Below are 25,507 nucleotides of genomic sequence, written 5' to 3'. Positions count from 1 at the left end.
TATATTCCAGCATATTTTTGTGCTTCTCTGATTCTCTATTACCAATGTAAATACTTTTTACTTGGATTACAAAGAAGGCAGTCAATGATTAATTAAATATTTCTTTGTCAGAGAAACATTGCTATTGAATACAGTGGTTTGTTCAATAGTAACTCAATGGGCTCATTAATTTAACGTAGTTCAGGTCTTTAATAACTCCATTATCGGTTTTGACAGAAGACAGAAGCTAATGTGCAGCATAACTTCAAATATATTTCAGATTGTAACAGTGACGCATAGTGTCTTTTTTACTATGACATCAACTGTAACAAAATCAGTTTCAATGGGAAAATACCTGACAGCCACATTAAACCCAATTAATTTTTTTTTTAAATCAATATTAGCGATTAATATTAAAGTTCTAAATCTTGCACGTTTCATCTTTCTTTACCGTCCAAACTAAAAATACAGAAGCGCGACATGTATTTATAAACTCTGAAGTTCAAATCCCATTTCCATCACAGAGCCTTGCTCAATGGAACTGCAGATTAGACAGCGTGGCACGGAAGTCAGCACGGCCTATTTAAAGCCCTTCCAATTTTTTAACCATTTACTGTAATGGCTGGAAAATTGGAATCACGTGGATCAGGCACACTTGACCTCGCTGCTTGATTCTCAATTTGCACTCGGAATGAAGTCTCACAATTTCAAAGGTTATATCTAAAGAGTGAAACATAGGCAACATTCTTCTTCTTGAGCTTTCTGCCTGAAGGCAGGTCCAATCCACAGTGCTATGATCTCAATCAGAGGTTGGGCAAGGAGGCAGATCCCAAATCCACCCCAGCTGGAACAGGGAAATTGAACACCAAGCTGTTGGCACCAATCTAATCCACACCAGCCATCCAGCCAACTGAGCCTTCCAGCTCCCTGAGGACTTGCTGTGGCAACATGCACTTACATGTATGCTGTAGCTTGGAGCTATGGATAGTGATGGTAGAGTTCCAATTTTCTCTCCATCACATGGCTGACCAGGGATCTTCCTGTTCTTACCCTCTGCCATTGGCATATGTTGGAAGGATTTGCAAGTTGATACTCAGCCTGTTTGGCTGTGTTATGAATGCATCTTCCTTGGTCAAGACGTCCTGGAATAGGACTTGAATCTGGAGCTTCTGGCTCAGAGGCAGAGAAGCTATTACGGTGCCACAAGACCTCCTAGACAACATTCTATGAATATTATATTTCAACAGGTTTCAAAGCATGAATAAAACCCTGCAGTTTTATGTAAAAAGTACTTATTCAGTAATTGGTTAAGATTCTATTTACCTTAATCAGTCAATGTAGGCATTGATCCAAGTTATCCATTTAATAGTGTTACCTTTGGCAAGAAGCTTTGCTGAAGACTAGCAGGCATTACCCATAAGTTTGTTCATACCATACACACTTCTATACAATGAAAACAGCAGACAAACATAATGGGTCAGTCCTCGCTGTTCTAGAAATCTAACCTGCCTGACACTCCAAACAAGCATATTACGAACTTGAGAATCCGTGTTAGTCATAAACACAGCTACTTTTGTGCATCAGTGCCTTTTTATAAACTTAATCAGTGACCAAAGCCATTAATCTTTTTTTTAAAAGACTGCCATTTGTGTGAAATTTAAGTTGCAACTCATTTCCTGATAAAAATGTGCCAAAATGCCTCAGCGCACGAAGTTATAGAGGACTGTTGTATATAGAATAGTCAACAAGTTCTGATGTATCAAATGTGATTTATTTCACATTACCCAATAGTACATGATTTGACCTGTTTCTTTCATATATTTTAATTCTACCTTTTGGATATTGTACAGATTAAACAAAAGTCTTGTAATGCACAAGTTTCAATGTCTATGTTCAGGAAATACTTCAACATCCATGTATTAGTGCCTTTACTTTGAGTATGAATGTTCTCCCTTGGCTTCTTAAACAAGAGTACTCTTATAAAACACTCACTAACAACTCACTAAAGCAATCTAACTTATTACAATACTACACTGCAAATACTGTAAAAATGGTAATGAATGTATATAAAGTGTATTGAATGAATAGCATCTCCCTAGTTTAATCTTCATTAAGCTTCATACCATTCATATTTATTGTTCTCGCTAATTACAACATTTTTGTTTTATCTACAGAAATCAGAAACAAGCAACTAAATAGTGTCGATTGCAAAACTCAATGCCACCCCAATTTCTAAATTGAATACGTTAAAAGTTCCTCCCAAAACCAATTGGACCAGACTTTGCTGTGGCAGGGCATCTAACAGCATCTCTATTCATTAGATTTGCCCTTGCGTGTTTAGGTTTTTATATTTGATGAGTTCCAAATTACTGAAAGTGTGAGTTGATATTGGCACTGCGAGGGGAACAGGGCATCTGGGACCTGAGTGAACAGGGTGTGCAACTTTATATCTCCTTAACCAAGCAGACTCGAGGATTAAAAAAATAAACAACATAAGGACTGAAAAGGAAGTGTCAATTAGAGTGGAAAAATTCAATATGATGGCAATTAAAATTGAGGATGCACAAGAGGCCAAAATTAGAGGAGTGCACATATCTCACTCGGGGTTGTGGAACAGGAGGAAATTACAGAAATTGGGAGGGTTGAGGCCAGGAGAGATTTGTAAACAAGGATAAAAATTTTAAAATCAAGATGATATTGCCTGACCAGGAACCAATGTAATTCAGTGAGCAATGGGGCAATTGGAGAATGAGATTTGGTGCAAGTTAAGACACGGGCAGCAGAGTTTTGGATAACCTCAACTTTACAAAGCTTTCCTATCACAATGTCCCAGTTTTCTGTCACAATATGGATTAGTAAATCACATGTTCAACCTGTAATTTTCCACATGCTAGGCTACTGGTTTCAATTGGTTTACGCAAAAAGTAAAGCATTTCTTTGCTGGGACTATTGGAGGAAATATTGTTATTCAATTTTTCCAGATCAAGTTTTAGATTGATATCAGCAGACAAGTCATCTGCTTACTCTTTCACTTATGTAAAGATTTGGAACATAGAGGGAGTGGTTCTAGAAAGGGTGAGCAAACTTAATTTGAAGGGAATGATTAAAAAGAATTAAATTATCTTGTCAATAAAATTACTTCAAGCTACTCCAAAAGAGTTCGTAAAAGTAGCTTTAAAGTATGTGACATTAGTCAATCCAATATCATAATCATCAGTCACTAAAAGAATGCAAAATAATAACCAATAGTTTTGATTATTTTAGTTAAAACTGTCAACCTTGGCTCAGTGGTACCACTCAAGCCTCTGAGTCAGTATGTTCAGCACATCCTCCAACCAGTTCAATACTAAAATGGCAGTTGGGCTCCTCTGCATTTCAGGTGACTTGTATTTGCATACTAAGAAGATGCTACTACCATAAAAGTGGCAGCAAGATAATCATCAGAGTTATCAGGGTTCAGTGTCTGCTGATCCCATATTGAGTTTGTTACCACATTATTAACACTGATTTTGGCAAGTTAAAATTAACCTCACTCTTTCACCTGTCTTTGAATAGATAAGGTCTGGTGCCATCATGGGTAACATTGTCCATAGGCTGTTCAATTACCCATAATTGAAATATACTATGGTAGGTTTATGTTAGTGCTGAGTGTAATTATAACATTATTAGGATTGCTGTAATGTTGGTCTGTCATTGCTACATTTATTAAATTGCATTCCAAGGAAATATGACTATAAAATTTACAAATAATATTACAAAACTATTGTTATTAAAACTGAACTCAACTGCGCGAGTTGCTGAGTTTAAAAGTTCAATGAATACTGATTCACGCAATGGTGGCGGATCTAGATCGCCCGTGTGATGCTAGGTATGTAGGCCATATGCCCCAAAGACTGGCAGACCCTACCAAACAGCATAGCCCAGCTGCTATTCACAGTGGGCAAGGTACAGATCGTACCCAACCACCCCGTGCTTACAAAATTCAAAACACAGTATCCAACCTTAGGTGTGATTCCACGATTGGACATTTTCTAAATAATCTTTAGTGCGCTAAGAATTACGCAGACAACCAATTTAAGATTGTCAATCGGGCTCACAGTGTGGTGCATTTGCGTGTACTGGAAGCTAAATATACTAATACACAGGGACCTGCTCTTTGCAGACAGAAAGAGCATGTACATACATTGCATCAGTTTCAGCTAAACAAAATAAGTGACAGCCATTCATTGACTCTGGTCAAGGCATTGCCCTGAGGAATATCAGGGTCAAGCTGCCTGGTTAAAATCTCAAACAATGCTTGGCAGTTAACTGTCAGTCACCATCACTGGTGCATTCTCCATGGCAACACCGCTACGAATCGGAGTCCACTTGCCAATCAATCAGCATTCTCTTCTCATACAGTATAAATTGTTGGTTTCCCCTTACATTGGTATTCCTGCAAAATGTCCTGAGAAGTACAAGATGAAAAGCTTCAACATATCTCATTTTTCAGCAATACTCAAGTTCTGTATTACCAAACAACTATAAAATTATTTTGTTAAATTCAGGGAATGTAAGCACAAAATGGTGTTTGACTTTCAATTGATATTTAATCTGTTTATGTAATATCAGATGTAGAATATATACATATTGAGAGAAACAAAGTTGATTTGTTTTACTAATTCAACATTTGGTGATTTCAATTCTCAAGACATTCCTGCAATATTATAAATATTATATAAAGTGAATCTAGTGCAGGATAATACAACTCATGGATCTAAACACAGGCACAAAGAGAAATAAAATCCTAACATATCTAACTCATCAATCATCTGTCTGGCTACAGCATACTTGTGAAATATTTAGCTCAACACATTTTGAATATTACATACTTTGTGCAGCTCAACAAAGTATCCAGGACATTTGATACAGTCCACTGTGATACTAATATTTTTCTGTGGTAGAAACCATCCTTCAGCTTCTTCCTTCAGTAGCCTGAATCTTCTACTTCAATATAAATATTGTTACACTTTTAGAATGGCAATTTTATGTATTTACAGCCTCCAGGGAAATCTTACTTAAGCCTGGAGCTTTAAAGTATTAACATTTTAGAAATGCTACTTTTTAGAAGAAAAGCCAAGTGTTAAAATGTCCTATTTACACTACAACCTATGTGGCTAAATAGCAACACTGATGGGCATAATTTGTTTACAGAGATTATTAACTAATGTATTCTTGTAAACGAAGTGTAAAAGCATTTCCTACTATTTCTGTGTTATGTTATTGCAAGATGTGTTGATTTCATTGTTGCTTTAATTGCAACCTCACCATTGTAGTGTACAAGCAGGATTTATAGAAATGATACTTTCATTTCCGAATTGAGAGTAAAACATAAGAACATAAGTAATAGGAGTAGGCCATTTGGTGCCTCGAGCCTGCTCCACCATCCAGTAAAACCATGCTAATCTGATTGTAGCCTTAACTCTACTTTCCTGCCTGCTCCTCATAACCCTTGACTCCCTTGTACATCAAAAATCTGTCTAACTCAGCCTTGAATATATTCAATGACCCAACCTCCACTGCTCTCTGGGGGTAAAGAATTCCAAAGACCCTCTGGAGAAGAAATTCCTTCTCATCTCCCATTTTAACTGGGAGACCCCATATTTTGAAACTGTGCTCTCAGGTTCTAGATTTCCCCATGAGAGGAAACATTCTCTCAGAATCTATCTTATCAAGCTCCTCAGAATCTTATATGTTTCAATAAGATCACAGCCTGGATGTTAATCCTCAAAGTGGGTAACGGGAGTTGGGAAAATTCCAAGCTCAGTCCATCTGCCTCAAGGTGGGATCTTCATTGCTGGGGGGGGGGGGGGGGGGGCACAAGCTGGAGTCGGGCCAGCAGACCTGGGAAGAAGTTTGGAGGCAGCCACGGGGGCTACCGGGTGCGGAGGTGGGTTGTTTGAAAGGCCTACCTAGGGGGGTAAGTGGAAGGGAAAAGCTGGGCATAGGGAGCATGACAGGCCTGACGGGCTTAGTGGAAGGGAAGAGCTTGGCGTAGGGGGCCTGTCGGGGTGGGTGGGGGAGCCTTAACTTGGCATAGGGTGCATGAGGGAGGTCTTTTGAACTTACCTTTTAAAAGGGCCCCTCATGCACACTAGGGTTCATGACTTCTCTAAGTAGACTCTTTAAAAACCTAGCTCAGCTCCATGAAAATTGCGGAGGAGTAGGACATGCCCATATGTCTGCAATGGAGCCAGTCAAGTCGGGAGTGTTAGTTTCAGGCTTCTGACGGGAAGCAGCCCTCACCCTTTAAAGGCACTCCCAAAAATTGCACAGCCTAAGAATGGGATCGGGAATTCCAGAATTGGGACATGCACACCATTTTTAAAGGGCTCCTGAGTCAACCTGACTCGGTGAAAATCCAGGCTTCTAAACCCCAATCAGTATAGGCCCAACGTGTTCAACCTTTCCTCATAAACCAGCCCCTTCATCCCAGGAATCAACCTAGTGAGCCTTCTCTGAACTGCTTCTAATGCAACTATGTCCCTTCTTAAGGAAGGAGACCAAAACTGTACACGGTTATCTTTTTTTTTGTTTGTTCTTTCATGGGATGTGGGCATTGATGGCAAAACCAGCATTTGTTACGCATCCCTAATTGCCCTTAAACTGAGTGGCTTGCAAGGCTATTTCAGAGGGCATTTAAGAGTGAACCACATTACTGTGGGTCTGGAGTCACATGTAGGCCAGACCAAGTAAGGACAGTAGATTTCCTTTCCTAAAGGACATTAGTGAACCAGATGAATTTTTACGACAATTGATGATAGTTTCATGGTCACCATTACTGAGACTAGCTTTATATTCCACATTTATTAACTGAATTTTAATTCCACCAGCTGCTGTGGTGGCATTGGAACCTGTATCCCCAGAGCATTAGCCTTGATCTCTGGATTACTAGTACCACTACACCACCATGCCTCCTAAAGTGTGGTCCAGGTGTAGTCCCACCAAAACCCTGCTTAGTAGTAGCAAGACTTCCCTACTTCTATATTCCATCCACCTTACAATAAAGACTAACGTTCCACTTGCCTTCCAAATTACAAGCTGTACTTGCATGCTGATTTTTTGTGATTCATGTACAAGGACACCAAGATCCCTCTGTACCACAACATCTGGCAGTCTCTCTCTATTTAAATAATATTCTGCTTTCCTATTCTTCATGCCAAAGTGGGCAATCTCACATCTTCCCACATTATACTCCATCTGCAAAATTCTTGTCCAATCACTTAACCTATCTATAGCCCTTTGAAGACTCTTTGTGTCCTCCTCACAATTTGCTTTCCTACCTTTCTATGTATTGTCAGCAAATTTGGCTATAATACACTAGGTCCTTTCATCAAAATCATTAACACAGATTGTAAATAGTTGAAGTCGCAGCACTGATCTCTGTGATCTCTACACTAGTTACAGTTTGCAAACCTGAAAATGACCCAGTTTTCCCGATTCTGTTCCTGTTAGTCAGCCCTCTATCCATACTCATATATTACCCCTAACACTATGGGCTCCTTTTAGGTGGAATCTTTCTGAATGTCTTTTGGAAATCCAAATACACTACATCCACTGGTTCCCCTAATCCACCCTGCAATTATTAGCAAATTATGATAGACATTATCTTTGTGTTAGCATTAGAATAAGATCACAATAAATGATAATTTATATAATAAAAAAATAAATAATGGACAGGATTTCTAGAAATGTTGGCCCTGTTTTAGCCCTGTTTATTGACCTTGACTTGGGTCAGTATTGTTGGTAATCACCATACATTCTACCACTGTTAGATACGTTCTTCAGTTATAAGCTTGAATTTTACCAGTCCTCTAGAGACAGGCTGGGAGGCAGGAGTGTTGGTAAAATGGCATCGGGAGGGAAGCCCAACATCTTCCTGCCGCCTCAGCATATTCACGGAAGCAGGATGCCTTCTGCTGACTGGAGGTGGGCAGCCAGTTAACTCGATTAACTGGCCAATTAATGGCCACATCCTGCCCCCGGTGGCATTTTACCAGCATCAGGACAGGCCCCCGTGTGTGGGGAGATGCCAGGTATATCGCAGTGACCTTCCAGCATGAATCCAGGGAGAGACAATCATCTATGCCTAATCGATGGCTCATGGATTGGCATCCCAGTTGTAATGGCCACTTCACGGCTACAATGCCACTGCTGGAGGGTTCACCTGTCCTCCGCCACCTCCCACCGATCACTGCGGCCGGACTGACTCTGGCACATTAAAAAAAATCCTTACCTGTCCTTCAAATGCACCTCAACATGGAGGCACTCTCTTCTTTCTGCAACCTCAGCAGCGGCCACCTCTATTGTGGCATTGCTGAGGTTGCCAAGCTCTGATTGGCTGGCAGCTCTGTGAGGTGGGACACCATTCTTAATCACAGTCCTGGCAGCGACCTCTTAATTGGCTGCCGCTGGTATCCCACCGACTACCTGTGCAGGCTCAGGACCCACTTTCCGTCCTGGTGGTGGGATTACCTACCTTTTGGGAAAATCCAGTACATAATATTTTGTTAAAAGATAACTTGTAATGTACCCATTTGGTTACGCAAAATGTTATACAAGTTGCATGGGGAGAATTTTCTCCATGTCGGGCAGGCTGGTCGGGAGCGGGCATGGAGCTGATAGCAGGCGGCGATCGGCTCCATGCCGCCATTTTACGTGGGCGGGCCAATTAAGGCCAGTCAGTAACGCTCAGTGCTACCTGTATGGGCAGGGGAAGAGGGAAAGTCAGTGCCTGCACTTTTTCGCTCGCATGCGCGTGAAAGAGCGCAGAAATCTCCGAGGCACGGAGCTGCCGCAGGGAGATTAAGTATAAATTGAGATCTTTTTATAAAGACAGATAAAAATTATTTGCACATGTCCCTTCATGTGACAGTGTCACATGAGCTGGGACATGTTTGTCAATTTATCAGAATTTATTTATCTATTTAATAAAACCTTCAGGAAATCTCACCCTGCCCGTGGATGAGGTTTCCTGAAAAGCGCAAAGGCTGCTTGGGCTCTTCACCTGCCCGCTGACCTTAAGGTTGGACAAGCAGCTTTCATAAGTGCTTCAATTGGTTTTTTAATGACCTTAATAGGCAGTTGATATTTCAGGGGGTGCGCAGCCGCCTCCGTCGCGCACCAACCAAACGTAATATCTAAATGACACGCGGTGACGTTGGGGCGCACGACCGATGTCACCGCTCTTCATTTTACGCGTCGGTGTGTCAGGTCTGCCCCTGCATGCTGACATTAAAACTCTGGCTCGTATTTTTGCGATTTCACTTCAACATACTTCTCTTTTATTTTATTTCTTCAAAAAAAACTGTCGAGCATTTCATGGTTTTTATTTGTAGAGTTACTAAAGGATGCTTTAAGAACATGCCTTATAGCTTCCCAAATTGCACATTTTTTTCAATAGCCTATTTTTACTACATGTTATGTTCGTAGAAAGTTTCTCCTAATAGTATATAGATAAGTAATGGCCCATTTAAGAATCTAGGAAAATATGAAGGGTGATGTGTCCAAGGTTTATTACATTATCTTTGCTACATTAACAATGCATGTAATATGGTTATATTTCACAGAGGCAGATAGTTAGTGATTTGTTTTCCTAATTATGGTATACAATGAAAATTAAACAGCAAATGATAGTCCATTTAAAAATGGATTCTTCAAACTTTTAAAAATCCCATCTGTAAGATTATCTAAGGACTCCAAAATGTTTGTTTTGAAGTATGACTGTTAACTGGAATAAAGCTTGGACCATTAAAGTCAACATGAATAGATGCACCGTCAGAATTGTACGTGCTGATTCACATGGCATGCTTTTTCTTCTTCCTGTAATTTTATCTAAAGGTTGTCATTATCCAGGCAGCATTTAGGTAGCTTATCCCTTCATCTGTCACTTTTCATCTATTAGTCTTGTTGTCCAGGAACACTCTCACAGAGAGATACAATACTTGAATGACACCTCACTGTTAAACTGCTAGGCCTTATATTGAAGGATTATAACTTATTGTTTCTATAATATAAGATCCTAATCTGGAAGTAGTCAGTTCATTATCATTATAGTTATTTGTTCTGTTTGTTAAAACCTTTGTATGTACCAAAGTCAGTTAAACAGATTGTTTGCATAATTCGATTTAGTCTTTCCTAAAATGAACAAAAGATTTACATAAGTAATGTTTTTTAATCATAATTAGCATACTCTTCCATTTCTGTCAAAATTAATCCCTTTATCAAGATTATAATTGTGCCCTATTCACAAACAGACTCTGACAGTCAGCTGCTTCCTCTAAACTTATATATATTGACATACACTTCCCATCAGAATTGTTCCCACTATTCATGACAAGAACAATTTGAGCCACAAAGAGATGTTTATTTCAATTTCCATTGGCTTTTACCTTAAAACTAATTTGTCTTGTCTCCTATAAATCAGTGGGAATCTATTTGCACAAATTTGTAAAAAAAAGTAATAAATCAATTGAAAACTATATTACTCAATGTCAATGTCGCTTGGTGCTGAACTCAAGGAAATCTGCCCACATAGATCTCGCAATCTATGTCATGAATTTCGCTTCTCCTGATGTTCATTTGCTGTTCAATCTCCATGTCATGGATTTCACCTTTCCTGATGTTCATTTGAATTTAGCTCCAGATCCACAAAGATCTCCAAGTCCAGCAATGGTGATGTCATCAACCAGGGTAAGCAGCCAATCATATTCTATCAGCATCCACAGATGAATGAAAATTCAGCCCTTTGTACCCTCCACATAACTTGCTTTCCTACCTATCTTTGTATCATCAGAAAATCTGGCTACAATACACCTGATCCCTTCATCCAAGTCATTAATATAGATTAAAAACAAAAATACCTGGAAAAACTCAGCAGGTCTGACAGCATCTGCAGAGAGGGATACAGTTGATGTTTCAAGTCCTTATGACCCTTCATCAGAACTAAAAAATATATGGCAATGAGATGAAATATAAGCTGGTAGAGGGGGCTAGAGCTCGATAGGGGGCCAGTGATAGGTGGAGGCCAAGAAGAGACTGTCAAAGACAAAAGGACAAATGGGTGTTGACGGTGGTGATATTATCTAAAGGATATGCTAATGGGGGCATTAAGGGTAGCAAGCAGGACAAGCTAGTGGCAGATGGCCCTAGTGGAGGTGGGATGGGGGAAGGGATTGAAATGGGCTAAAAGGTGGAGATGAAACAATAGATCAAAATAAGTTTAAAAATAGGTGGGAAAAGAAAAATATATTTTGTTAAAAAATTATAAATTATTGGAAAAAGGGGGAACGGAAAGGGGGTGGGGATGGAGGAGAGAGTTCATGATCTGAAATTGTTGAACTTAATATTCAGTCCGGTAGACTGTAAAGTGCCTAGTCGGAAGATGAGGTGCTGTTCCTCCAGTTTGCATTGAGCTTCACTGGAACATTGCAGCAGGCCAAGGACGGACATGTGTCCATGAGAGCAGGGTGGTGTGTTGAAATGGCAAGCGACAGGGAGGTCTGGGTCATGCTTGCGGACAGACCGAAGGTGTTCCGCAAAGCGGTCACCCAGTCTGCGTTTGGTCTGTCCAATGTAGAGGAGACCATGTGCGCTTGCCATTTCAACACACCACCCTGCTCTCAATCCCACATGTCCATCCTTGGCCTGCTGCAATGTTCCAGTGAAGCTCAACGCAAACTGGAGGAACAGCACCTCATCTTCCGACCGTGCACTTTACAGCCTTCCGGACTTAATATTGAGTTCAACAATTTCAGCTCATGAACTCTCTCCTCCATCCCCACCCCCTTTCCGATCCCCCTTTTTCCAATAATTTATAATTTTTTAACAAATATATTTTTCTTTTCCCACCTATTTTTAAATTTATTTTGATCTATTGTTTCATCTCCACCTTTTAGCCCATTTCGATCCCTTCCCCCCACCCCACCCCCACTAGGGCCATCTGCCACTAGCTTGTCCTGCTTGCTACCCTTAATGTCCCCATTAGCACATCCTTTAGATAATATCACCACTGTCAACACCCCTTTGTCCTTTTGTCTTTGACATCTTTGGCAGTCTCTTCTTGGCCTCCACCTATCACTGGCCCCCTATCGAGCTCTACCCCCCTCTACCAGCTTATATTTCATCTCATTTCTACATATTTTTTAGTTCTGATGAAGGGTCATACGGACTCGAAACATCAGCTGTATCCCTCTCCGCAGATGCTGTCAGACCTGCTGAGTTTTTCCAGGTAATTTTGTTTTTGTTCTAGATTTCTATTATCCGCAGTATTTTGCTTTTACATTAATATAGATTGTTGAGGCCCTAGCCCTGATCTCTATGGCACTTCTCTAGTAACAGTTTGCCAGTTTAAAAATTACCCATTTATCTCAATTCTGTTTTCTGTTAGTTGGTCAATCCTCAATCCATGCTAATATATAACCCCCAACACTATGGGCTCTTGTGCAGTAACCTTTTAAGTGTCATCTTTTCAAATACTTTTTGGAAATCCAAATACACTGCATCTACTGGTTCCCCTTAATCCAACCTGCCTGTTATATCCTCAAAGAACTGTAATAAATTTGGCAAACACAATTTCCTTTTCATAAAACTACGTTGACTCTGCTTGTTTGTATTATTAATTTCTAAATGTCTTGTTACTACTTACTTAATAACAATTTCAGCATTTTTATTCCAGCATTTTTCCAGTGACAGATGTTAGGCTAACTAGCCTATAGTTTCCTGCTTTTTATCTCCCTTCTTTCTTGGAAAGGTGCATTACATTTGTAGTCTTCTAATCTGCTGGGTTCTTTCCAGGATCTAGGGAATTTTGAAGATTACAATCAATGCATTCATTATCTCTGCAGCCACTTCCTTTAGGATGCAGGTCATCAGGTCAATTGGTTTTTTCATCTTTTAGTCCCATTAGTTTGTTTAGTATTTTATTCTGGACTGGTTTTAAGCCTTTTGTCCCCTGATTTTCTACCATTATTGAGATGCACTTATTGTCTCCTACTGTGAAGTGAAATACTAAATATTTGTTCAAAGTCTCTGCCATTCCTTGTTTCTCATTATTAATTCCTCAGTCTCATCCTCTTAGCAACCAACATTTATTTAGCTGCTCTCTTCTTTTTCCTTGCAGAAGCTGTCTACTATCTGCTTTTATATTTCTTGTCAGTTTACTCTCATTATCTATTTTCTCCTTCTTTATCATTTTTACAGTTATCTTTTGGTTTCTAAAACTGTCCTAATCTTCTGGCCTACCACCAACCTTCACAACATTGATTACCTTTTCGTTCAATTTGATACATCTTCTTTCTTAGTTGGCCACAGACAGAATTCAATGGAATTTATCTTTGTTGAGAACTATGAAATATCCCCTTAAATGTCTGCCACTGTTTATCTACCATCTTACATTTTAATCTATGTTCCCTGTCCACTTTAGCCAATAACATCTTCAAACCTTTGTAATTGCCTTTATTTAAATTTAAGATATTGGTTTCAGACCCTGGGCCTGAATCTTTCAGGCGGCAGGTGGGCTCGGCAGGGGCGGGCGCAGAACCGATCGCCATTTGAAGTGGGCCGGCCAATTAAGGCCCACCTAGCGTAAGACGATAGTGGTAGCATTCAGTGCTACCTGTACGGGCGGGGGGGCGGAGCAAGATTCCAGGGCCAGCACTCTTTCGTGCATGCGGACGAAAGAGCGCTTCAATCTCCCTGAGGTACAGAGCTGCCTCAGGGAGATTGAATCGCTACTGAAAATATTAAATACATGGAGTAAAATTTTATTTAAACATGTCCCCTCATGTGACTGTGTCACATGAGATGGGACATGTTTTTATATGTAGGAAATTTTTAAAATTAAAATAATAAAAGCTTTAGGAAACCTCATCCCACTCACGTATGAGGTTTCCTAAAAAACACGAAGGCTGCTTAGCTTTTTCGCTTGCTCGCCAACCTTAAGGTTGGATGAGCAGCATTAACAATTAGCTTAATCACTTCCTTAATGGCCTTAATAGGCCGTTTATATATCGGCGGGCATGCAGCCGACTCCAATGCGCACCCGCCAAACGAAACATCGCGAGACAGCGCGTTGACGTCGGGACACACGCCCAAAGCCGATGCATAAAATGACACGCGATGATGTGTCAGGACCGCCCCCGCACGCCGACTGAAAAATCCTGCCCCAAGCTTCTCAGCCTCAAACTGAATGTGAAATTCTATCGTGTTATGATCACTCTTCCCTAGATGATCCCTTACTATGAGATCAGTAATTAATCCTGTCATACTACACATTACCAGATCAAAATAACCTGTTCCATGACCTGTTGCAATGTAATGTTTGAAACTGTCCCAAATACACTTCATGAATTTGTGCTCAAAGCTACATTTGCCAATTAGATTTGCCCAATCTATATGAAGATTAAAGTTGCCCATAATTAATGCAGTACCTTTCTTACGAGTCCCCGTTATTTGTTTTATACTCTCGTTCAGTATAGCTCCTTTTAGAAGGCCTGTAGACTACCCCCACCACTGAATTCTTTCCCTAGTTATTTCTTATCTCCATGCAAACTGATTCTAAGGGCCAATGAGATTCTTCAGCAGTAGTTATACTTAGTATGCCATTAAAACACTGTTATATTTTATTAACACGACACAACTTTTGGGGTTTTTAACAGCTATGTTACAGGAAGAGTGGGAGAGAACCATGACAGTAACTTTGGGAATTCCACATTTAAGTGTGCACATGCAGATTTGGTTGCAGATGAGTGGGATAGCGAATGTTAACAGTTTCACCATCATTACAGTTACAAGATTCAGGCCCGTGAATCAGATTGTTTATATTAATCCATATAGGAGTGATCTACTGTCCACAAACATATTCTTATTTTCTAGTTATAAAAGACAAAAATTAGAATGTCACATTTCTCAATATAGAGCATTGTTACATCAACATTCAATAATAATTACATCAAATAACTCACTAAAATTTTAATTTAGAGAGGAATTATGTAATACTCTTTGTATTTTGACACCTTCATTATAATGGCCTGACTTAGGTTATTAATGATCACGCGATATACAGGCAAATGATATTTCACAACATACCAGTTACATGTGTTCTTCTTCCTATTCTTATGACAGTTAAATCAAACTATGTTTGGTACAGACTACTGACACTCTTACAAGTCCATTTCTCATCTAGTTGTGTCCAAATGTTATCCAGTGGTAATATTGACTGAGTTTGCATTTAGCCAGCAGAAAGGAATGCTTCCTCTTCCTTATCGATGAAAACACTGGGAAAACTCTACATAAATTACAATTATCTCAAAGTAGCCAGCACAAGATATGTTGTCACTTGACACCATAGAAGAGCACACAGACAGATATCACCCTCAAAAGTAAAATACTGCGTAGCAATTTTAAAAAATAATTACACTTGTCTGTCAAGTATTGTACTACAAATATAGACTCTAGTGGAGTTTTTTTTATATATTTTCAAAAATACATGTTGGAGGAAATATTTTAATTGTAATGTTTCAAATGAATTATGAACATCTATTATCTGACCTGTAACTGAAACTTGTGTATACATACATTTATATAAATTGCCTTTCATAGTCTCACAATGCCCCAAAGTACTTCACAAACCATGATGTATCTTTGAAAAATAAATAATATTAATATAGAATACAGGTTAAATTAAAAATCCAACCCTAGAAAATGTTTACAACATAAATTCAGATGAGGAATGCGTTCCACTCATTTGATGTTCTCCTTCCAAATACCAATCCTACCATCTTCCCATTACAGCCTTAATCACTCTTCCTGGTCTCAATGACTCTTTCAATTGTATCACTCTCTAGAAAAAGAAATAATTCTGATTGTCTCTGCAAATTTGAACACAGATGATTTGGTATACAATTGTGCATAATGCCACCTCATAGTGTTTAAATGTGGTGAATGTCAAATTAATTAACATCCATTGGTCTCTTCAAACTGGCTAGTTCTATTTTATCTAGTAAGTTGCATTTGCCTCTATTGAACTTCAGTTGCTACAGATTGACCCAAGTGCAAAGCTTTTTGAGTTTCCTTCGTAACATCTTGACTGCCTCCTTAAAATGATTTTTAAAAATCATTGTTTTAAAATAGTCTACTGTTACTGACCAGAGAGGGGATTAATTTAAACAGCCCTGATTTCTCCTCTTACTACCCGTCCGTAAACAGAAAGGTGTTTTTGATTTCCCCCTTTATAAGTGATGGCATATTTTCCCCAACCCTTCAGTTTTGGAGTGATCCAATCCTCTATTAATAATCCCATAATAAACTCGAGATAAGGTAAAATAAGAGGGTTGGTTTATTTTATGCACACAAGATGCGGGAAAGGGGTTTCACAATGTCCGCCCCTTTTTGCTCTCATACAATAAAAGACAGATAAGGGAAAGAAAGGGGTACAGGGCAAGACCACAATAAAGTTAAGAGTTATGGTTTCACATGAGTCCAGAGTTCAGAATCAAAAGTCCAATGGTGAATACCTTCTGAGGTTAGCAGGCTGAACTGTTGCAGGTGATCTGACTATCCAGAAGTGAGGACTTCCAAGATGGGAGAAGAGATGAATTAGTATTGAAGGCACAGATACAGAGGTTCCAATGTTCCAGTAGTTCACAGTGCAGATGAGGGCCAGGCACTTGCCCTGGACAGAGCTTTTTCTGCTGCTATCTGTTAGGCAATAAAATGGTAGACAGAGGCAGGCTGCTTGCCTGGACTCCTGCTTCTCTTCTGAGGTCAAACAGGGACTGAAGATAAAATTCAAGAGCTGTATAATTAAACAGCTCAAGACTCAATTATGTAACGGGGTGGTTTTGGGTCGAGCTACTCAGCTAACGAGGTGCCTGGTTGAAACCCATTGTGTTTTGGAACAGGTAATGGTGGGGCCATTAGCACAATATTGGAGATTAGGAGTCACAAATAGCTCTACATGTGTCCATAGCTGCTGGTGCCAATTTAGCGTCTATGAACCCTTTGCGTTGGCTTGGCTGGAATGCTTATACAATACAAGTCACATTCCAGGATGAAGAGGTAGCCTTTGTCCATTGGAACAGCTCAGAATCTTCCAGAAACCAGCATGTGATCAGCTGCAGCCATTTTTATCAGCCCAACAATTGTCCATTTTGAAAAACAGGAAAAATAATTTTATGAAGTAGCCTGACTGACATAGACATATAGATATATTTCTTCCAGTCTTGTGGACGGGACACTTGTGTAAAATTATTGCAGCTGTGAAGAACTCGCTGACAAAAAATACTGCAAACAGCACAACTAATATGATATATAAAATAACTTGATTAATGGATTTTCAGGTTAGGCTATATTAAAATAAGACATGTAGAAAGAAGATATTGAATTCAATCTCTGTTACTGCCTACTGTTGCAAGAGTCTAAAGTACCAAAAAGACCCAATTGGAAAGAACAATGATTTTACAACTATGATTACATATCCAAATTTCTGACTGTAATATAGGGTTTATTTGAGTGAAGATGTCATGATTGGAATGGTAAAATCTGACATTGTGCCAGGATATGTTCTATTGCAGTTACTATATTTATGCATTATCTGAACGAGAAAATTAAGTGCAAAAACTTAAATAGGAGAAAACTGCAGTGCAGAATTTAATCTGTTATTGATAGACAATTCAAAAAAAGCCAATAGATTTGCTGACACAAAAAATGGATACCTCGCACCTTTCTCTTACTTCTGTTCAGCAACCTATAATAAGGAGCCACCATAACACAGACAGAGTTATAGGCTGGTTTGGGAGGATGATGTTACATTTCCATTTTTATTTTTTAAAATTTTGTACAGATTGCCATTCAATAAAAAATGTCGGTTGGTTTGGTTGGTTTGTAGCCTACAGAGGCAACGATTGGAATTCAAAATGTAAGGGATTAAAGGTAGCGTTATCTTTGTAATTACATTTGACACAGATATGAATAAATGGTGACTCCAGTAAGTATGGAACACACTAATTATTGTGTTAAATAACCCAAACAACTGGACAAACATCATAAAACAGGAGCAGCATAAGGAACTAATGCCGTGAAAGTTAAAACAAAAGGTTGCAGCAGAGCTGTCATACATTCTCTGATTTACAGCTGAATTAAAACTCAGTTTCTGACCGGAGTTTCTGTTGACCAATTGCCAAACTTCTTGTCAACTTAAGAGGTGAGAATGATTAAGTATTGAAAGGAACTGCAGGCCTAAGATATTATTCAATAAAGTGTCATTACAAGAGCAAAGAGGATAAAAGAGTAATTGGCATAGTTGCAAACCATGCTTCAGAAAGATTCTGGAATTATTAGTGGATAAGGGCTTTCTGGTAAAAACAGTATTTTTGAGCTGACAGTGTGCAATTGACAAAGTTTTGCTTCACTGGCTCTAAGGGAAGATGAATGGATATGGAATTAATTGCAAGCTAGCTATCTGAAAATTGACTTGGTGTTAAAAAGCAGAAGATAATGATACATAGACAAAACTTGACTGAGATACAAAAATGACAACACTTCACAGGGTTGTCCTGGCTCCTCTGCTGTTTAGATTATTATGAATAACATGGAGCAGGGTATTTCTAGTAATATATAATCTGCCGATAGCACAAAGCTAAATGTTGAGGAGACTAATGTTAGGAAAACCAATAAGAGTTCAAAAGCATCTGTGCAAAATGCAGGGGCTGAGAAGTGGCATATGTAAGTACAAAGTTAAAAATAGGTGCATATGGTCAGGTGATTAACTGTTAGCTTCTTAACCAGGGTGTCACTGGTTTGCAAATAAGTTATCACAGAAGTGATCCATCTGAGAAAGGTAATTGGGGAACTATTTTTCCTGTTCAGTTATTGTTTAATTTTGAATATGTTTCTTCTTATCATTCTTTTCAAAAGGGAACTCACTTTAAGTAGGTTTCTATATAGATTCTGTGTAGACTATATAGGTAAATACATTCTATATATAGATTCTATGTAGACTATATAGGTAAATAAATTCTATATATAGATTCTATGTAGACTATATAGATATATACATTCTATATATAGATTCTATGTAGACTATATAGATATATACATTCTATATATAGATTCTATGTAGACTACTAGTATTGCTAGAAAGTCATCAGAATTCCTGTGCAAGTTGTGAAAGGAATACACATGACAGGTGAATGAAAGCAGGATGCTTTATTCCTGCTTAAATGTTACTGCATAAAAACAAGCTATTCAGTCCATCTAACCTACATCAGTATTTTTCTCCACATGAGACAACTGGTCTAATCCCACTTTCCTGTTTCCTCCTTACACCACTTGATACTCTTCATTTTCAAGCAATTGTTTCCTTTGAAAGTAATTTATTGTTACTTCAACAATTATTTGTGGCAAAGAATTCTTGATTCCTACTACTTTCTGTGTACAATTTTTTTTTTTGCAATCTCCCTTTTAATTCTCCTGGTCGCGTGTCTTAAATTTCTAACGCTCTGGTCACACAGTCAACAACCGATGAAATATTAGGGCTTGTCTTTAGTTAAGGACAATTTTGATATGAAAAATGAGCTTCAATTGAAACACGGAAAAATAAAAATGTTTGGGTGGGATTATTGGCAATTTAATAAAAGTAGTCAGGTCAATACGAAATGAAATACATTTTGGAATGATGCTTGGGTAAAAATTAAAGCAGTTTCTTTCATCTTGCGTCATTCACTGGTAAAGCTATACCTGTAACATTGTGTGAAATTTGAAGAAATTTGAGTGATTTTGAACGTGTACAGAGAAAGGCAGCAAGGATCTTTCTCAAAACGCTTTCATCATGAGAAAGGAATCACAAAATTAAATTTGTTCTCATTCAAAAAAAATTGGAAGCATACTTTCTTCACATCAAAGGATTGATAGCAGAGATCTAAGTGAATTATGTAACTAACTGTAATCATAGAATCACAGTATGAATATAAAATTGGCACGGCTCAGAGAAAACTAAAGGAACAGAAGATATTTTCCCTTTCAACAGTATTGTGTATATGAATAAGCTATCAAAAATGTTTAACGCAATGTCAAACAACCACTTTAAAAAAAGAACTGGATTAATATTTTATTAAAATATTAGTAAACGTTAACAAATGCTAAGGAATAACTGTATAGCTCTTCCAAAGATATGGCGTTGGCATTGAGAGCCCCCTTGTCTTCTGTATGATTCTATAATTCTCGGGAACACAGTGAACAATTGCTGTTACAGAATTGCCACCTGCAGTTTACAATTGGCCAGGGTTGAGTAGCAGAGTTTGTAACTAATACACTAAATTGTCACTTGATCATCTTTAGAGAATAAAATAGGTTTGGCAGTTGTATATATTTTGGGAAGTTTTATCATTAACAGTTAAGAGAATTAAATAAATTAGGGGATGCACAAAAGTGTAAGTTGTACATGGCATGTTGAATAGAACTGACTTTATGTACAAAATCACTTTTTTATTATTCTTTCTTGTGATAGGTAAATCCAATTTAAACAGCTGAAGATCTGAAGAGCAGCTTTGAATTTGAGTGTAAAACAGAATGAGGAAATGGCTAGATAGAGACTTAATGACGCGAGCCTGGTTGCTTTTTAGATCTGTGACAGCGACCTTAAAATGCGAGTTTCAAATTTACAACAGGGTGTACCTTCTCTGAACTGCAAATAATCTTCTCAAACAGTTCTGATATGAAAAGGGGTGGGACGTGTTCCACGGCCCCTGAAATTAGAGCTAGCAACACAAGCTATTCTTGGCCAAAGAAATACTTACAAGGAGCAAAGACTTGTCATCAGTGCCTGCATCATCTTAATCCATGGGATTGCTGTTCTGTGAATTACAAACTAAAAGTACAAGGTAGGTCTCATTTGCTTGGAGCTGAGAACCTTCCAGTCCCCGGGGTAAACTTTACAAATGCAATTTGTTATTGTTATTTTAACTCATGTTCCTGTAAAGTTTAGCGGGGTTTTTTTTTCGCCATTTTCGTCCGAACGACCGGAACTTGGAGGCAATTGTATAAAGAATACTTACCAGAGGCAACTGTTTGAAAGTTTATGTTGGAGCCACTCACACTGAGTCTGATTGCTGTAAATGGAAGGCAGTTGCTGAACGCGGAATTGTGGCGTCAGGGAGAGGGTAGAGTCGGCTCATTGGATTATCTGCCAGGCGACGTAAAGGGGGAGGGCGCAGAGTTTATCTGAAAAAAGTTGCAGGTTGTTGGTGTCAAAGGAGTAGGATGAGGGAAGCGAGAAAGACATACATCATCCGCTGGGAAAGGGGCAAATGAAATCCATGCATACTCTGGGCTCTCTCAGCCTTTCCTAGAAGCGGCGCCTACAATGGGAGACGGCCTGTCCTCCGCGGATTGTAACATTAACAAATCCACTACAATAATATTTGTTAATCCTGCAAACGGGGTAAGTCCAAACGTGCCTCAGCAAGAGATATCTGAGCAGTGGGTGATAGGCATGGGCACAGTCATGGCAATCATCGTCCTGACCATAGTCCTTGGCAACCTGTTGGTGGTTTTTGCCATCGCAAAGAACCAGCGGCTACAGACGTTAACCAATCTTTTTATTGTATCCCTGGCCTGTGCAGATCTGATTATGGGTTTGTTGGTGGTTCCTTTCGGTGCGACCTTGGTTGTTCGAGGTAACTGGCTGTACGGTTCGGTTTTCTGTGAAATCTGGACTTCAGTGGATGTCCTGTGTGTGACCGCGAGCATCGAAACTTTGTGCGTGATTGCCATAGATCGATATATCGCAATAACATCGCCGTTTCGCTACCAGAGTTTACTCACGAAAGCCAGGGCACGGGTGATCGTGTGTGTGGTCTGGGCCATCTCTGCTCTCATCTCTCTGCTGCCCATCATGATGCACTGGTGGAGAGATGATGACCCAGGCGCCCTTCGCTGTTACAATGATCCCTGCTGCTGCGATTTTGTAACAAACAAAGCCTACGCCGTTGCCTCCTCCATTATTTCCTTCTACCTACCTTTACTGATCATGATATTCGTCTACGCCCGCGTCTTTCAGGAAGCCAAAAAGCAAATGAAGAAGATCGACAAGTGCGAGGGGAGATTTTACAGCAGTCACTTTATCCCAAACGGCAGGTCAGCTCGAAGGAGACCGTCCAAGATTATAGCCATCAAGGACCACAAGGCTCTGAAGACTCTGGGAATTATTATGGGGACGTTCACCCTTTGCTGGTTGCCGTTTTTTCTGGCAAATGTGGCGAAGGCGTTCCGGACTGACATAGTGCCCGACAAACTCTTTTTATTTTTCAACTGGCTCGGCTATGTCAACTCGGCGTTCAACCCCATCATTTACTGCAAGAGCCCTGATTTCAGAGCGGCCTTTAAAAGGTTACTCTTCTGTCCCGGCCAGGCTGACAGCAGATTCTACTCGGGCTCCGGGGAATTCTCCCGTTGTTCGGGAATGTTTGGGAGCACTCTGGATCCCAGGAGCTTGGAGACTTGGTCAGATTGGAACAGGGCACAGGAGGGGAACGGGAGCCATTTGGACAGACAGAGGGAGGAGAACCAGCGACCTGAAGATGAGGAGTCGCAGTTCTAGCACATCCGACCGAAATGGAGTGAGGGAACCCGTCAGCAGATGCCAGTTTATGGACATAAACATAAGTTTCCGTTAAAGGGGTGAAGTCAGAGCAGGTACCCATCACTGTGGAAAAGTGTCACACGGTCAGATGAATATTGCAGGTATCAAGTGTACACCATAGAAACTTCACATTGGATTTCTTCCATAGGCAATCGTTCCTGGCAATATTGGAGAAGGGAGGGCAAAGAGAAGGTACTTCACATTAACACTAAGATTTGGATTCTGAGCGACCACAGAATATGAAAGATGCTCGAACAGGGCAGGCATTAGCAGGACTGCGGTAACTTGGACAGTACAGAAGCGAGCAGCCACGTTAGGTCACTTTTGCAACACGAATGGCTTGTCTTTGTTAAATTACATTCCACAATGGAAGGAGATTTCCAACGAGAATGAAACAGGATCGATGTGGACTCTCATATTTACATGAACGATTGCCTTATCAGACCTGCCCATGTCACTAGAATGAGGGATAGTAAACACAGTCATTTACTTATGTTGCCTTATTATTTTAAACATTTTGGATTATGTGTAATAAGTTGTATTTTAAAACAACTTGAGTACACAAAGCTCTACTTTCTAAAGACGTCTAAGATTTTAAAAAAACTAATTGCCTGACTTTACACTGTGTTGGAGATGACACTTTAACATATCGATGTTCAAGAATTGATCAAGTCGTGCTGCCAAATTTGTGAAAACCTTTTCACTGTAAGATTGTGTTTTGAGTAACACTACCTCCGGCTGTACAGATTGTGTACAGATCTATTTATATTAAACATTGTTTATATTAAACAAACCGCATTTTATATATTTAAAAAGCAGACGAAGCGACGCACAACCTCAGAGTTGACCATGATACAGATGGACGAGCAGGGGGTCTATTACTTATTTAAATAATTTAAATTCCACGGAGGACCAACTTCACTTCACGTGCAGTTTCCCAAGTGTTGAAAGTTCCCCAGTATGAAGATTATCTGCGCCATGTTGTAACATTGCTTATAAATTTTACAGCTAATCTTAGTAAGGACAGAGCCAAAAACTCCGGGTAGTTTTTCGGAAACAAATCATCCACTTCGGTGAGAGTGGGTGCAGAAAAGGGAACTCGTGTTTATTGATGTACTGTAACATTTGCCCGCTAAACCAAAAACTAATGCGTTTTCCCACCTACTCCGTATAAGATTCACGTACAGCTGTGTAATGTATTTGTGACAATGTCTGCTTTCTCGCACATATTTATATAAATACAGCTCAATAAAATGTGTGGATATTTGGTAAATGTGCAATAAACATAATGAAACATTTCATGTGTACGTTCATATAACTTTACTGCAAAAGGTTGAGCGCCTGCGCTCTGCCACAGTTCCAGTATCATTGACAAAACATCACTAGACTGTAAGGCCTGTAGGTGCAGCTGCTATTAAAAGTGGTCTGTTGTCCAGTGCAAGCATTTTGGTTTCCGATAACATTTGATTTTGCAATATGTATAATACTTGGTATCATTTCAATTTTATTTAATTGTCCTTAATAATGTGCAGACTTTGCACGTTTTAAGGTAATTTCTGTATTGCTCACAACCTGATCCGCTGCTCGGCTGGACTGATAGAATGTTCCTTACAAATGAAAAAAAAAGTGGATGCAGATTATTTGGCTCATAGAAGGAACAAAGTGATTATTGCCGCTTCGAGGCTACTTTAGTGATGTCGAAGTGTGGCAACCGGAGTTTTAAATAGTAGTCCGGTTACACATTATCTCAACATATGTTCCACTCTTAAAATTCAACGTGGGATTCATGGTTGGATCCCCACGCTAATCTATTATTCAGGCTGGCTGACTCAGAACTACTGTGAGGATATTTACTAATATTTCTTGCTGCGACCTCTAAAATGTATTGTTTGTTTGACAGCTTTAACATTCCTGGCTGATTTATGACAAAGGGGTAGCAAAACAAACTGAGAAAGGTTAAAATAACAACCATTCTTGTTCGACATCTCACCAACTGTGGCAAAACGCCGATAGGAAAAAAAAAATTCTCACTAGCTTGGAGCAATTCTTTTGCAACTGGTGAGGTGACAAAATATTCCAAAAGCCTCGATTGGACACGGGAACCTTTTGTCTTGTAGTAAGTAGTTCGGTTTTGACTGTTGAGTGAAGTATTGCAATACTTAGAAAAACAGTACAAAAAGATAAATGGCTACAGCAGTTTCTCGGCTCTGCATCGGATACTAAAAGGACTGTACAAGGAGTCGTCAGCCGCCAGCGACATGTTGCCACGCAGTCCGCTGTAATTTCGACAATAATTTTCCATGTACATTTTAGAACAGAACTGCTGAGAAGCGGGCGCTGCCGCTATTACCGTTTAAAATGCTTTTCTGCGTGCACCAATTAGTACTTTATAAATAAAAATAAGTACGAAACGTACGAGATAACACTGCAGCAAATAAACGAGCAAAAATGAACTTTGTAGGATGAACACCAACTGTTGAAATGCTGCAGGCTTCTCTGCTGTTACCACGAGTGTATTTTTTAATTTGTTCTTACAATACCCTTTGTTGCCCATCCCTAAGTACCCTCGAGAAGGTGGTGGTGAGTTCCAGGATTCCAGGGGGGGGGGGGGGGGGGCGGGGAACAGTGATTAAATAACTGCTGGTTCACAGCAGAGCCAACAGGAGGAAAGATATCCTCTATTCGGTCTATTAAAGCAAACTGTGGTTTAAGGGAAACTCTGCCTAGCAGAGGATGGCTGGTAAAACCATTTTAGTAGCTATATCCCATTTGACATCAAGTTCTCAGTTTTTAGCATTTTGTTGACTTGTCAGAATGGTTGCCCATTAAGAAAGGATTTTGAGAAGGCAG

At 39.4% G+C, this 25,507-nt stretch overlaps 1 protein-coding gene and 1 long non-coding RNA gene across 4 annotated transcripts in view; one reads left to right on the top strand and one right to left on the bottom strand.

Annotated features, from left to right (window-relative positions):
• The window catches only part of adrb1 (adrenoceptor beta 1), a 29,796-nt gene extending 5,841 nt beyond the window's left edge, over nt 1–23,955 (top strand). Inside the window, exons 2-3 of one of the 3 annotated variants that reach the window (XM_078564692.1) lie at nt 20,525–20,897; nt 21,639–23,955. In XM_078564692.1, the coding sequence (XP_078420818.1) occupies nt 20,732–20,897; nt 21,639–22,615 (1,143 nt within the window). In that variant the 5' untranslated portion in view covers nt 20,525–20,731 and the 3' untranslated portion in view covers nt 22,616–23,955. Of the gene's footprint in view, nt 1–19,098; nt 20,898–21,379 lie in introns of those variants that run through there. The other 2 variants (XM_078564693.1, XM_078564690.1) reach the window with 2 other exon arrangements.
• On the bottom strand, nt 14,813–21,169 carry LOC144694375 (uncharacterized). The gene is made up of 2 exons (XR_013579735.1): nt 21,072–21,169; nt 14,813–17,132 (listed from the first exon to the last, which is right to left on the bottom strand). It is a non-coding gene; the product is annotated as an uncharacterized LOC144694375 (long non-coding RNA).
• Nucleotides 23,956–25,507: the final 1,552 nt, after the last annotated feature.

Source organism: Cetorhinus maximus, chromosome 20 (assembly GCF_964194155.1).
Source record: "Cetorhinus maximus chromosome 20, sCetMax3.hap1.1, whole genome shotgun sequence".
NCBI lineage: Eukaryota > Metazoa > Chordata > Chondrichthyes > Lamniformes > Cetorhinidae > Cetorhinus > Cetorhinus maximus.
Note: the sequence above shows the minus strand (reverse complement) of the source record. Positions and strands in the feature narration are given on the sequence as shown.